This window comes from Eublepharis macularius, chromosome 10 (genome assembly GCF_028583425.1).
Source record: "Eublepharis macularius isolate TG4126 chromosome 10, MPM_Emac_v1.0, whole genome shotgun sequence".
NCBI classification, from domain to species: Eukaryota; Metazoa; Chordata; class Lepidosauria; order Squamata; family Eublepharidae; genus Eublepharis; species Eublepharis macularius.
The window spans coordinates 8,123,957-8,137,813 of NC_072799.1; the positions used below are offsets into that span (position 1 = coordinate 8,123,957).

General features: G+C 48.2%; 1 protein-coding gene across 1 annotated transcript in view; it reads left to right on the forward strand.

Annotated features, from left to right (window-relative positions):
- Positions 1-13,857, forward strand: part of CTNNA2 (catenin alpha 2) — a 678,629-nt gene that overhangs the window by 454,041 nt on the left and 210,731 nt on the right. The window contains exon 10 of the mRNA XM_054989920.1: positions 13,687-13,767. Within this exon, the coding sequence (XP_054845895.1) occupies positions 13,687-13,767 (81 nt within the window). The remainder of the gene's footprint in view (positions 1-13,686; positions 13,768-13,857) is intronic.

A 13,857-nucleotide genomic window follows, 5' to 3' on the forward strand; every position in this document is an offset into this window, starting at 1 on the left:
TGAGTCTTTCTAACCTAGGGTTTTCTCTGAAACAGAAATGCCCTTTCTTGTTCTTTTTTTCCCCTTTTCTTTTTTTTGGGGGGGGGAGGGGAGGAATTACAGAGATTGTACCTAGATTTTCTGCATGCAAAATTTACTCTCCCCTCATCGCTTTATAATATCTCAAGTAGAACACTGCTACATGAGCTCCTGTTCCCAGTGATGCTAGGGAAAGATGCTGGAGCTTTCTGCTTCCAAAATGTTATCTAGCCCCTTCCAAAATGAGAATACCCCCCATACACACACACACACACACACACACACACACAAAGGAAGGACAGCGGGGAAGGGGATAAAGTGGATCATGGCTTGAGAAGAAAGCCACTGCTCAGTGGTAGCACATCTGCTTGGCATGTAGAAGGTTCCAGCTAAAAGGAAAAGGCAGTAGGTGACATGAAAGACCTCTGCCCAAGGTCCTGGAAAGCCTGATGGACAAATGGCCTGATTTAGTACCAGGCGGCTTCATGTGTATGTGTGTGTATACGTACAGGGTTTCTTGACTGCTCTCTGGGTACTTACTAAGGCTTTAGAGAGCTAACAGAGTGAGTGATTACAATTCCCATTCCTGGGATTATCTGGACGAGTCTTCCTTATCTAGCACTCTAATTATGAAGCAGAGTCTCTTGTGTGCATGTTTGTGTGTTTCTTTTGTCTACTAAAATCAAATGCACATGCATGTTGAGTGCATACTGTTGTCAGGTCTTAATAGGCTTCTGAGGGGTAAAATATTAGAAGCTGTGTATAATGTTTTGCCGTATAAATAGGCCGAATCCACGCTTACCCGGCACAGCGCTAAGCAGGCGGAGTGAGAACGTCTTTCTGGCGCGTTTTATGACATCATCGCACCACGAGAGCAGCATCATGGTGCGATGACATCATAAATCACGCCAGAAAGACGCTCTCACTCCGCCTGCTTAGCGCTGTGCCGGTAAGTGTGGATTCGGCCATAGTTTGTGTTTTATTTCTGCGGATTAACGTGTAGGTTTTTTGAATACTTCTTACTATGATTTGAAATGCAATCTTCTAAAGCAAGAAGGAGAGGGGCTGGGTGGGTGAATGAAGTCTGCTGTGACTGGATGGTGACTGGGTCTGCAGTTTAGTCAGAGTGCAAAGGGAAAGTTTAGTCGTTCACATAGAGGTTGTCATAGATCCAGAGGAGTTAGCCGTTTTAGTCTGCTACAACCAACAGTCTTACCCTGTGTAAAACACTTTCAAATGTTCATATGACTACAATGGTTTGCTTCCAAACACAGCTTCCAGGCTCCTTAAAGAAAGTCATTGAATGAAGAGTTGCTGCTCCCTAATTGGGACCAAAGAGATCTTGTCAATGGAGTGGATCCTACCCTTATCCTACTACTGCATCGAGCACTATATTTTTGCATCCCGTTTTTCCTTTTGAATTTTAAAGCATTCCTCCAACTTAAGTGACTATTTTGTTGGAAGAAGAGCCACTTAACTTGGTTGAAGGTAGGCTAGATGAAGGCTTCTTGGAGGATGATTGGATCCATCCAATTTTAGGTTCAGGGTTCTGCCTACTGACCCTTCTTGCCTCGCATTTTCAAATAATGTGGGTGTATGGCTTCACATCAGAAAGCAAGCATTCTAGCATAGCTTTGCATCAGACCTGCTATGTAACAAAATACTGGCAGAGTTGCCAACCCCTAGGCGGTGGCTGGAGATCTCCCAGAATTACAACTGATCTCCAGGCTACAGAGATCAGTTCCCCTGGAGACAATGGTGGCTCTGGGGGGGGGGGGGAACTCTAGCAAATTATATCCTGCTGAGTTCCCTTTTCCCCAAAACTTTCCTCTCCCCATGCTCCACCCCCAATTCTCCAACCTGCAGCTAGCAACTAGAGATGGGCACGAACCAAAATACGGACCAAAGTTCATCACGAACAAGGCCGGTTTGTAGTCCGTGAACCAGCAGTTCATTAGAGCCCATTTTAGGGCAGTTCGTTTGGTTCATTTTTTGGTTCATCACTGTAGACAGCCTGGTGCCAATCAATCAGTTTCCTAAGCAATGGGGGTTGGGTTTTCTGCAGACCTTCTGCTGACCTGGAAGTGACCTTCTGCCACCCGGAAGTGGTGATTTGCTGGCCTGGAAGTGACATTTTCACAAACCAAACCAACCGGTTCACAAACCGGGGCAGGTTCCTGAAAGTTTGTGGTTCGTGAAACGTGACAAACCACAAACCGCATGGTTTGGTTTTTTTTCTGGTCCATGCCCATCTCTACTAGCAACCCTAGATACCAAGATCCATCTCGGCTTTCTTGTATCAACTGAACCTTTGGATCAGTCTGAGGCTGCTTAAACGTGTGCATTTATACACTTTTTTTCCCCTACATGTGAATGGTATCATTTCATGATGACTGAAGGTTGAGTGTGTGAAAGAATGTCACTAAAAACTCACTGCATCTCAGGTGATGTGAAAGCATATAGAAGTCTTGTCCATGGAGTCGTATCTGTAACGCCCCTTTGCACATGCAATTAATTGCATTTTTTTTTTACATTCAGCAGATTGTTATGTCCCTCCTAGGCCAGATGCCTGCTTTCTTGTCTGCTGCCACATGCAATATTAAAAAGGAAAGGGAAAATGAAGGGGGGGGGAAATGTTTGAATTGAGACTTAGTGTCTCTGGGTAGTTCTCAGGATGCTGTGTGTTTTTGGCACATGTTGGAAATCATAGATCGTCTTCGTCCTTCTGTGTAGCCCCACATTGGGACTGCGCAGGCGCAGGCCAGCCGCGGAAAAGATTTTTCTAGCTTTTAGAGATGTGAAGGGGACGTTCGGATCCACCGCGCATGCGCGCCAGTGTTCCCGCCAATTTTGAATGCATATATATCCGAACGTCCCCGGCATTCCCTCAGTTCCTTTTTCGCCGCCGTCGAAAAGGTTCTTATTGTCTAGCGTTAGTTGTCTCTCAGCGTCTCTTCGGAGTTCTTTGGTCGTTTTCTTCTGCTATTCGGTATTTTCCTGTGTCCATCTGTGGGAGATACCGTTCGAAATGTCTCAGACATCTTTATTTAAAAAGTGTCTGAAATGCGGAACGAAAATGACACACTCGGATGGCCATGAGCTCTGTCTCATCTGCCTGGGCGAGGGGCACGTCGTGGAGCGTTGTGCGGTATGCATGTCTTTCACCCCGAAATCGAGGAGCGATCGAAAGGCCAGGCTCCGTGCCTTCTTGTGGGATGCCAACCTTCTCCCCCCCAAGCCATCGGGCTCATCGGGAGATAGGCCCCGCTCCGCCGCTCCGTCACCGGCGCCGTCTCGTAAGTCGCCAGAGCCGCTTCCATCGGAACCGACGGGGCAACCCGTTCCGGAGGCCCGATCCGACTCCGGTTCCGTGGATCGTCCTTCGAGCCGGAAGGCCAAGAAGCGTCCGTCGTCCAAATCGAAGCCCTCGTCCAAAACTTCGGCCACAGAGGCTTCTTCGGAGCCCCCGCCTAAAAAGGCCAAGGCCAAGTCAAAAGCCAAGGGCCGTGCACCATCCCCGGCTCCAACTGTGCCACTCGGTACTCCGCCCAGACCGGTCCTGATAGCTGACGATGTGGTGAGTCTCCACACCCCGTCACCTCCTTGCACGCCTCCTCCGTCGGTTCCGGAGGAATTCCTGCCGTTCCCGCCTTTCGCGGAGCCATATCAGCCATTCGAGCGTTCCCTGCCGTCCGCCCCGGCGCCTTCGGAGTCCTCCGTTCCGATGCCGTCCACCTCGTCGGTTCCGGCGCCATTTCGCTGGCCTGCCCCGGTGCCTGCTCCTCTACCTCCTTGCCAGTCTGTCCCGGGGGTAGGGAACATGGCCTCCTGGCAGGATTTCGTGGCCTGGTTCCAGCAGTCCGTGCCCTTCCTGCAGCATCCTTCGGTTCCGCAGCCTTCCGTTCTGGCTCAGCCGATTGTGCACCCTGCGCCTGCTCCTCCTTCGGCTAGCGTGCTGCTCCATTCCTCGGTTCCTGCGCCTCGTCCTTCAGCCCCAGTTGATCGCCGGACTTCGGTTCCGACGCAAACCCCGGCAGAATTTTCAGATTCCGAGGATGAGGAGGGCCTGGCTTCCCCGTCAGAATACTCTTCGGATGTGGCTTCTGACCCTTCCCCGGATGACACCGTGGGTGAGCTTCGTTCGTCGTCCCCAAACGACGACTACAGAATGTTCGCCGAGCAGATGGTGTGGATGGCCGCTGCGTTGGAGATAGACATTTCCTCCACGACTTCCAAGCCCAAAAGCAAGCTGCTAGAGGCGCTGTATTCTGGGTCCCCCGCGTCGGTGGCGTTCCCCCCTGTGGAGGATTTCGTTGACAATGCCCTTGCGCTCTGGCAGTCACCGGCGTCCCTGCCGCCGACGGCAAAGAAGGTCGAGACGTACTACCGCCTGAAGCAGGACGATTGCCCGTACCTCTTCACTCACCCTAAGCCCTCTTCTATCGTGGCGGAGGAAGGTCAGGCTCGGTTCCGATATGGTTCCTCTTCGGCTCCGGCAGACCGGGAAGGCAGGAAGCTGGATGGCATGGGCAGGAAGATCTACTCGTCCGCGTCCTTGGGATTCCGTATAGCAAATTTCCAAGCTATAATGGGATCCTATAATTTATTCCTGTGGAGAAGGCTGTCCTCTTACCTCTCCGACCTCCCGGAGGATCGCTGCCACCTGGTTAAGGCCCTCCAAGCCGAGGCCATGAAGCTGTCAAAACAGCAGATGACAGCTGGCAAGGACGCCGCCGACTCTGCAGCGCGAGCGATGGCGACTTCGGTGGTCCTGCGTCGGCACGCCTGGCTCCGGTCCACGGCCCTGCCGCCAGAGAAGAAGGCGAAAGTGGAGGATTTCCCGTTCGAGGGGCCCCAGCTCTTCTCGGAGAAGACGGATGAATCCCTTTCCCTGATGAAGAAAAATCAGCAAACGGCCAAGTCCCTGGGAGTCGCCCCCTCAGCTCAGCCGTCGGGTCCGAGGTATCGTTATGGTCGGTTCCGATCCTACCAGACCCCTTATCAGCCTTACCAGCAGCGTCAAGGGCGGTTCTTCTCGGGCCAGTCCTATGGTCACCGATCCTATTCTACCCAGCAGCGTCATTCGTCCAGGCGCTCCGGCCGGTCCAAGGGCAGGCAACAGCCCTCTTCACCCAAGCCTTCAACCTCCGTGCAGAAGCCCTCTGTCTTCTGACTAAGCCTGAACGCTCCCTTGTTGGCCTCTGAGGACACTCCCTCTACTGCCCGGTTCTTGGACAGGCTTCGGCCTTTTTTGCCCTGTTGGCAACTTGTTACATCTGACACCTGGGTCCTATCTATTGTGGCCCATGGTTACAGATTGTTATTTGTTGATGCACCTCCCCTTTCTCTCCCTCCCCGTTGTTCTCCATGTTGTGATGTTGTGTTACACAATAATGTTATAGAGTTGGTGAACAAAGGTGCTGTCCGGGTGGTCAATGTCGCTACTTCCCCTTGGGGATTTTATTCGAGGTATTTCCTGGTGGATAAGAAGGATGGAGGTTCCCGGCCCATTTTGGACCTTAGGGGCCTCAACAGTTATTTAAGGGTTGAGAAATTTCGGATGTTGACCCTGGCACGGGTTATAGAGCTCCTGGAGGTTGGCGTTTGGCTAGCTATTCTAGACTTGAAAGATGCCTACTTCCACATCTCCATTTTCGAGGGCCACAGAAAACACCTGCGGTTTGTCTATGGGGATTCTGTGTATGAATATACGGTGTTGCCCTTTGGGCTGGCCTCTGCACCCAGGGTCTTCACGAAGTGCATGGCCACCGTGGTGGCATATCTACGGTCCAGGGGATGCTTTATCTACCCATACCTGGATGACTGGCTCCTGGTGGGACCCTCAGCTGACTCTCTCCAGGCCCATATTGCCCTCACTTTGTCTGTGCTGGCTAGGTTGGGCTTGGTGGTTAATGGGGACAAGTCTATCCTAACTCCGGGCACAGCCATTAGGTTTATTGGGGTTCATCTCGACTCTCCACGGGGCAGAGCCTTCCTGCCCCCCGATCGCCTGACCAGGCTTTCCTCCTTAGCCCGTCATTTCCTGCATAACCGTTTCCAGACTGCCCTTTTAATCCAAATGTTGTTGGGCCTTATGGCCTCCTCCACAGGGGTAGTTTTTTTCACACGCCTGCATATGAGGCCTCTGCAAAACTGGTTTGTCCGGAGGTACAACCCCCTCACTATGGGCCAGCACCAGAAGTTCTCCATCCCCAGGGTGGTGCAGCGCTCCCTGGCCTGGTGGACTGTCCCGGAGAACCTGTCCGAAGGTTGTCCTTTTGGCCCTTTCCTGGCAGAGGTCACCGTCTTTACTGACGCCTCCAACTTGGGATGGGGAGGGCGCTGTGGGCAGCTCTCAGCCCAAGGTGTCTGGTCCCCAACTGAGGCATCCATGCACATAAACCTTTTGGAGCTTAGAGCGATCCGTTACTCCCTTGCTTCTTTTGCAGATGTCATTCAGAACAGGAGGGTTCAGGTCCTGTCGGACAATACCACAGCCTGCTATTACCTCAACAAGCAGGGAGGAACGGTCTCGCTCAAGCTCTGCAGGGAAGCAACGACTCTCTGGAAGTGGGCCATGGTCAACAACGTCCTTCCCAGGGCCGTTCACATTGCCGGGGAGCTCAACACCGCAGCAGACACACTGAGCAGGGTGTTTCTACCTCAGCACGAGTGGTCCCTCAACAGGGTTTACCTCCACCGGGTCTTCTGCTCATGGGGTACACCACTCATCGACCTCTTCGCCACGGCCCACAACAAGCAGGCCCCGCTGTTCTGCTCCCGGGCCGGAATTGGCCGTCACTCCCTAGGGGATGCCTTTCAGATACCCTGGTCCCCGGGGCTCTTTTATGCCTTCCCGCCCTTTCCGCTCCTGCACAAGGTCCTCTCCAGGATAAGGGCCTTCGACACCCACTGTATCCTGATTGCCCCACAGTGGCCCCGCCAGGATTGGTTCCCGCTCTTACTCTCCCTTTCACAGGGACGGTGCCTAGCACTTCCGCCGGCCCCGGACCTATTGACCAGGGACGGGGTCAGACACCACAATGTGGCAGTTCTGAGCCTGGCTGCCTGGCTCCTGTGCGCTCCGGAGTAGGCCTCTCCTCGGAGGTTCTTAAAGTCATTCTAAATGCCCGGAAGCCATCTACCAGGCTATCCTACCAGAGGAAGTGGTCACGTTTTTCCCGGTGGCTGGCCCAAAAAGGGGTCTCTCCCTTTGATTGCCCCTTACCTATGGTTCTCGACTACCTCCTATATTTGTGCTCACAGGGTCTTGCCTTCTCCAGCATTAAAGTCCACATGGCTGCGATCTCTGCTTTTCATGAGCAGATTGATGGAAAGACCGTTTTTACTCACTGGCTTTCCAAGCAGTTCCTAAAGGGCCTGTTCAAGACCTTCCCTCCTAGGGCCCCGCCGATTCCTCAGTGGAGTCTGTCCCTGGTACTCTCCCAACTGATGCTCCGGCCCTTCGAGCCCCTATCCACCTGTCCCCTGCCCTTGCTCACACAAAAGGTGGCCTTTCTGGTGGCAGTCACGTCCTCTAGGCGTGTTGGGGAGCTGTCTGCTCTGAGGTGTGACCCTCCCTTCCTGCAGTTTTTCCCTGGTACCGTGATGCTCCACACTAGCATGGAGTTTCTGCCCAAGGTAGTCTCCAAATTTCACCTACAGCAAAAGGTGGTCCTCCCTTCCTTTTTTCCAACACCCTCATCCCCAGGGGAACGAGCACTACACACATTGGATGTAAAGCGTGCTTTATTGTTTTATTTACATCGCACCAAATGTTTCAGGAAATCTCCTGCCCTGTTTTTGTGTTACTCTGGCCCTCACAAGGGCTCACCTGCTTCTGCCCAGTCCATCTCTCGCTGGATTGTGTCTACAATTAAACTTTGCTATCAGCATGCTGGAGTCCAGTGTCCCTTGTTGGTTACCGCTCATTCCACTCGAGCGCAAGCTGCTTCTGCTGCCTTCCTGCGAGGAGTGCCGCTCCGGGACGTCTGCCAAGCTGCAACATGGTCCACTGCAGACACTTTCATCAAACACTATTCTGTGGACGTGAATGCACGGCGTGAATCAGCTGTTGGCACGGCTGTCCTGCATTCTTTGTTCCAGTAGACACTCACACCCGCCCCCATTGGTGAGATGCTAATTATTCTCCCAATGTGGGGCTGCACAGAAGGACGAAGACGATAAACAGGGTTTCTCACCTGTAACTGTTGATCGTCGAGTCTCTTCTGTGCAGACACACATTCCCTCCCACCTACCCCGCTGTGAGTGCTTGCTTTCTGAGTTTCTCCGGCGGCTCAGGTGAACTGAGGGAATGCCGGGGACGTTCGGATATATATGCATTCAAAATTGGCGGGAACACTGGCGCGCATGCGCGGTGGATCCGAACGTCCCCTTCACATCTCTAAAAGCTAGAAAAATCTTTTCCGCGGCTGGCCTGCGCCTGCGCAGTCCCAATGTGTGTCTGCACAGAAGAGACTCGACGATCAACAGTTACAGGTGAGAAACCCTGTTTTTCTGGTTGCAAACCTCCAACCAAACAGTTTGCCAGACACCATTTTTTTTAAAAAATGAAATTGGCTCTGTTACACTATTTCTACCATTAGGTGCTACCCTTTGTATTATCACATAATAGCATTCTTTGGCTCAAATATAAAAACTATATAGTTACAGTTTTATATATAAAAACTAAATACACACAGAGAGAAATATCTTGCCAGTATCAGTAATTAGAGATACACTCTTAGGCCCCCAAAGACAGCCCTTTTCATACTGTCCCTGTAGAATAAACCATAGGTAATAAGCAAGTGCAAAGTTACTTGACACAAACTATGACAATGACCATCCAAGAGCTCACCTTCCATCTAATTGAGGGTGTCGAACAAGGTAAACGTTGACTGGTGATCGTATTTGTGTTGAAGTCCATAGCATGCCCACTAGAACTGTCAAAATGGCAGGAAGCTTGATGAGGACAAGGGCTGACCACATTAAATCATTATTAAAAGTCTCTAAACTTAACAATAATTCTTCTTATTCAGTATGTGTTTCTAAGTCAAAGAGTTCTTAGATGCTCAAGCTGGCTAGTTGTGAGGAAATGCAAAATAAAGTCCTGTGCTAGTCTGCCAAAGCACGGAGCCTTCCTCCGTCCAGGGTCATACGGGGATGGGAGAGGAAGGTGTAACTGAAGCAATGACATTTGTCTACAGGAGAAGCAATGGGTGGAAGCAAGTGGTATTCTCTTTTTGCAGAAATAAAATGTTGCCCACTTTGCCTAAGGCTCAAGCTTCTTTCCTCTTCCTATTGCTTTGCTGCTTGCCAGTCATGAGATATGAAAGGACATTTCATTAAAAAAACGATGTTTTCCAGAGGGAAAGAAATATTAGGAATTATTTTAAGGTGTTTTTTTTAAGTGTTAATGCATGTCTCGATAAAAGAGTGTGATATTGAGGTACGGAATGAACTGTGAATAATGGACTCGTCTTCGCTGGTGATTGGGAGACGGGGAGAAGAAATGTATGTTAAGGCACTATAGCTGTTGGATCAATAGATAATCTGCCCGGCTCTCTCCTGCTAGATAAATTACTAGGTAAATGACATGGAGATGTTTTAGACAGACAGTGTGTAATGATATGTTAGTAGCTGAAGCTGTTCAAACAGTTTTACTTACCACTTCTGCATCAGCTGCAAAGAATCCAGGAGGGACCACTTTGGTGTTAGAAAATTATGGCATTTTCCTTACATCGTTTTGCAGAGCTGTTTTGAAAAGCAGGGCCACTTTGGTATTCTAAACTGAACCATTCTCTGCAGAAGGGTTGCCAGGTCCCCTTCTGGTGGGTGGGGGACCCGACACATTTTCAGTGTTCCCGGTGTGCTGCGCACACGCGTGCCTCATGCCTGTGCAATAACAGCACTTCCGGGAAGTTCCATCATTGTGCAGACGTAGGGTGCACGCACTTTGCAGTGAGCCCATTTGGGCCCCAAATGGGCTCAATTTGGCTCTTTGGGAACCCAAATCAGACCACTGTGAAGCACAGGAGCACTTTCAGGGCAGCACAACGACATCACTCCCAGGAAGTGATGTCTTTGCGCCGTCCCAGGAGCGTGTCTGGGGGGCCCATTCCCACATAAGCCAGGTAAGAGGTAGCGGGGAGTTGAGGGTGGAAGCAGGGGACCCCCCCACCCAACTGAGAGAATGGAATTCCTACTCTGTAGCTTATAGCAGATAGATCTTTTGTACAGGAAAAGGAGGGCTGTGCTTCCCTTTCAAAACCCTTAATTTTAAGTCCTCTCCAAGCTTGATCTTGTTTTCAGGTGGCACTTCTGCCTGTTCAGTCAGCACATTATCTATTATTTATTTAATTATATTTATGGTCCGCTCTCCCCACAAACAGGCTCAGAACGCATCACATTGATAAGTACAAGATAAAAGATAAAAACAGATAGCATAACAATAAAATCTACAATGATACAATCCAGTAACACACACACACACACACACACACACACACACACACACACGTGTGTGTGTGTGTGTTTCTGACTCACTATGGGCTATCTTTATCCTGAATACCTGGGATGGGCTTCTGACACTCTTTTGTTTCCTGGCCCATTAAACTGATGTGAAGTTGGTGATGCTCAATAGGACATCTTGGGGTAGCATCAGGGCATTGCTGCTAGAGGCTCAACAAAGTTGCTTTTACCGTATCAGTTTAAATACTGTGTTGAGGGAATGCTTTATGTGATCGCATTTTTAACACAGTGACTTACACCTGTTCTTTAATTTATTGGAATTCAATTTATTTTTTATGACTTTCCTACTTTAGGATGTACTTTGGTTATAATCGTGGGGTGGGAAATGTAGAATTGGGGAGGGGGGGGATCATCTAGGAATTTGAGTTCAAATGCACAATAGTGCATTTTGGATATAGCAATACTTAGCGGCTTTGCCAAATAAAGTAACCTTTAATAAACATGTATACTTTCAACTCACAGCAGATGGTATATGACAAAGCTGCCTGAAGCTAAGATAACATCACTCGCCCTTATTACTGTTTAAGCCTTTTATAGTGTAATTTATTCTCTTTCTGTCTTCCAAGTCAGAACGTGAGAGGATAATACTTAGATTATAGGTACAAATAAATGTGTGGTTTTCTTTTTGTCTTTCACCATTTTCCTATATGATGTTCAAAGCATTTGTTTCCAGCCCTTAAGCAATTTAATAAATATCTCCTATGAACATCCTCCTTTAACGCTCCGTATGCATTGCTTGACTATAACCATGTCCAGGTGAAAGAGTCCAGTATCTTGTCTGTCTTTGTAAACATCTTTAAAAGGATGATTTAAAGATCAGCATGTAGCATATGATAGGAACAAAAAATTATTTATTTTATTAATTAATGAAAAATGTAATCCATGTAGTATCTTTTAACAGTCTTCTAACTCTTAGAATGTGTGTTTGTGTTTCTACTGATAGACAGTTGTGGGGCAAAGTGGCTTATGCATTAGGATTGCCAATTCTGGGAAATTCCTGGAGATTTGGGGGTAGACCCTGAGGAAGGCAGAGTTTGGAGAAGGAAAGAATGCCGAAGACTCTACCTTCCAAAGGAGCCATTTTCTCCAGGGAAACTTATCTCTTTAGTTTGGAGATCAGTTGTAATTCCAGAAGAACTCCAGGCCTGACTTGGAGCTGGGTAACCCTATTTTCACACCAGCAGCATATACTGTTAAATGGTCTTTTGAGTATAGATCACTTTTGCGGGGGGGGGGGGGGGGAGAGAAACAAGGATTGTTTCAGAGAGTAGAAGGCAGCCTTGTGATTCATAAGTAAAATCTTTCAAATAGTGTTTTAATGTGCTAAGAAATGCAGTGATCTTTAAAGAAACAACTACTGCATACCTAAATCAAAAAGAGTCCAGTAGCACCTTTAAGACTAACCAATTTTATTGTAGCATAAGCTTTCGAGAATCAAGTTCTCTTCGTCAGATGCATGGTACAGATACTGGTCAAATATAGAAGAGGAGGGGAGAGAAGAGAGGCGGCAATTAGGGGGGGAGGGGGAGGGAGCAATCAAAAAACGTTTTTTTTTTTTTTCATTTCAAACCGTAGAGGAATTTTGTTTGCTTGCTTGCTTGTTTTCGAAACAATGGACTGTGTGTTGTAATTTTTCTCAACTGTCTTTTAAAAATCTGCATTGAAGATCTTTTGCTTTGAGATTTGTGCAGTGAAAAAATGTTCGAAGTGGAAGTCTCCTTTATCCCGCCCAAATATCTGCCAGTGCGAGCCTTGTGACTGTCATAAGGAACATTTTCCTTCTGTCCTCAAGCTGCTTTGCTGCTTATTCTAACGTTGAACATCCCAGCTGCCTGGCAGGATGGAGCTTAGAAGTTCTTAATATTCGTTTTATAGTGAGGAGTATTACCGTTTTTTTTCTAAGTGGAAAGGCTACGGTGTAGAGATACAATGCATTAGCGCAGAACTTTAGTGTGATCTACTGAGCCACCTTAATCTCCCCTTTATCCTTTTGTGATTTGTTTTAAAGTGATATGTTGCACTCAGCCATTATCCCCTTAATAACATACTTAAAAACTAAATATGGGGAAAACTCTGGCTATCAGACAGAGGCAAAGAGTTAAAAGGAAAAAAAAAGATGGGACGTGGATGTTCTGCAAAAGATCGATTAAACTGAATAGGAGCTACACAAGATGGAGCAATTTGATTAAAATATCAGACAGGTAGTTTCAGAGGTGGGGCTGGATGGAGAGAGAAAGGTCTGGGGTAGAGAAAGAGATGTCATCAGCGTTTAAGAAATATCAAAAGCCAGAGGATTGGATGGGATCACTTATGGAGAGTATATGGAGGGAGTCCAAGAACATGGATATGAAAAACCCAGAGCCAGAAAGAGATTCCCTGCTGAAGACACTAACAAACAAACTAATGGGCAGGAGAACAACAGAATTATGGGAGCTTATGGAACGGAGGCAGTCCGGTAGGAGAGGGTGGTCAAACATGTTTGCAGACCAATGGAGTAGAGAACTAACACTGACAGTGCAATCCTATGGAGAGTTACTCCAGTCTAAGCCTATTGACTTCAATGGGCTTAGGCTGGAGTAACTCTTCATAGGATTGCATTGTAAGTTTAGTAGTAACGGCAAGTTTACTAGAAAGGACGCCATTTTCACTGAAATGAAAACCGGATGGTAGACAGCCAATTGTCATGTTGAAAGAGTGTGTTTCAAGGGACTGTGCCTCATGTACACTTCTGTTGTTAAATAGATTCATGCAGTGCTTTGTTTTTTCTGGGGGTACGCAGGGGTACGCATACCCCTAAACATTTTCTGAATCTAACGGGAGAAAGTAAACATTTTAAAATGTTGGAATTCCCACTAAACCAACTGCAACTGAGAGTACCCCTAAAAATTTTTTTTAGAAAAAAAGCACTGGATTCATGAAGAACTCAGTGTGTGTGCTTCCCTTTTTAGTCCAAGGAAGAGACCTGTTCACACAAAAGTTACATATCTCTTTTCCCCATTTGACATCGGTGAGGAAGTTCTATGTGCCCCTTAGAGTTCCTCCACGTAAACTCTGGCCCAGAGCAGGCCTGAGCATATTTATTGCTTAATGCTGGCTCTTGCTTGAATTCTTATGTGTTGTTTCTTGTTTTTGAACCAGACTGGAAGGAAGGAGAAAGGAGACCCGCTGAACATCGCAATTGACAAGATGACCAAGAAAACGAGAGATCTACGAAGACAGGTACTTCTTATTCTTTGCTGCTCTTGTTAGCTGGAAAGGAAGCCTTGGTTGGTGGGGCAGTCCACTGCTGAGCCAGTAACAGAGTGGGGG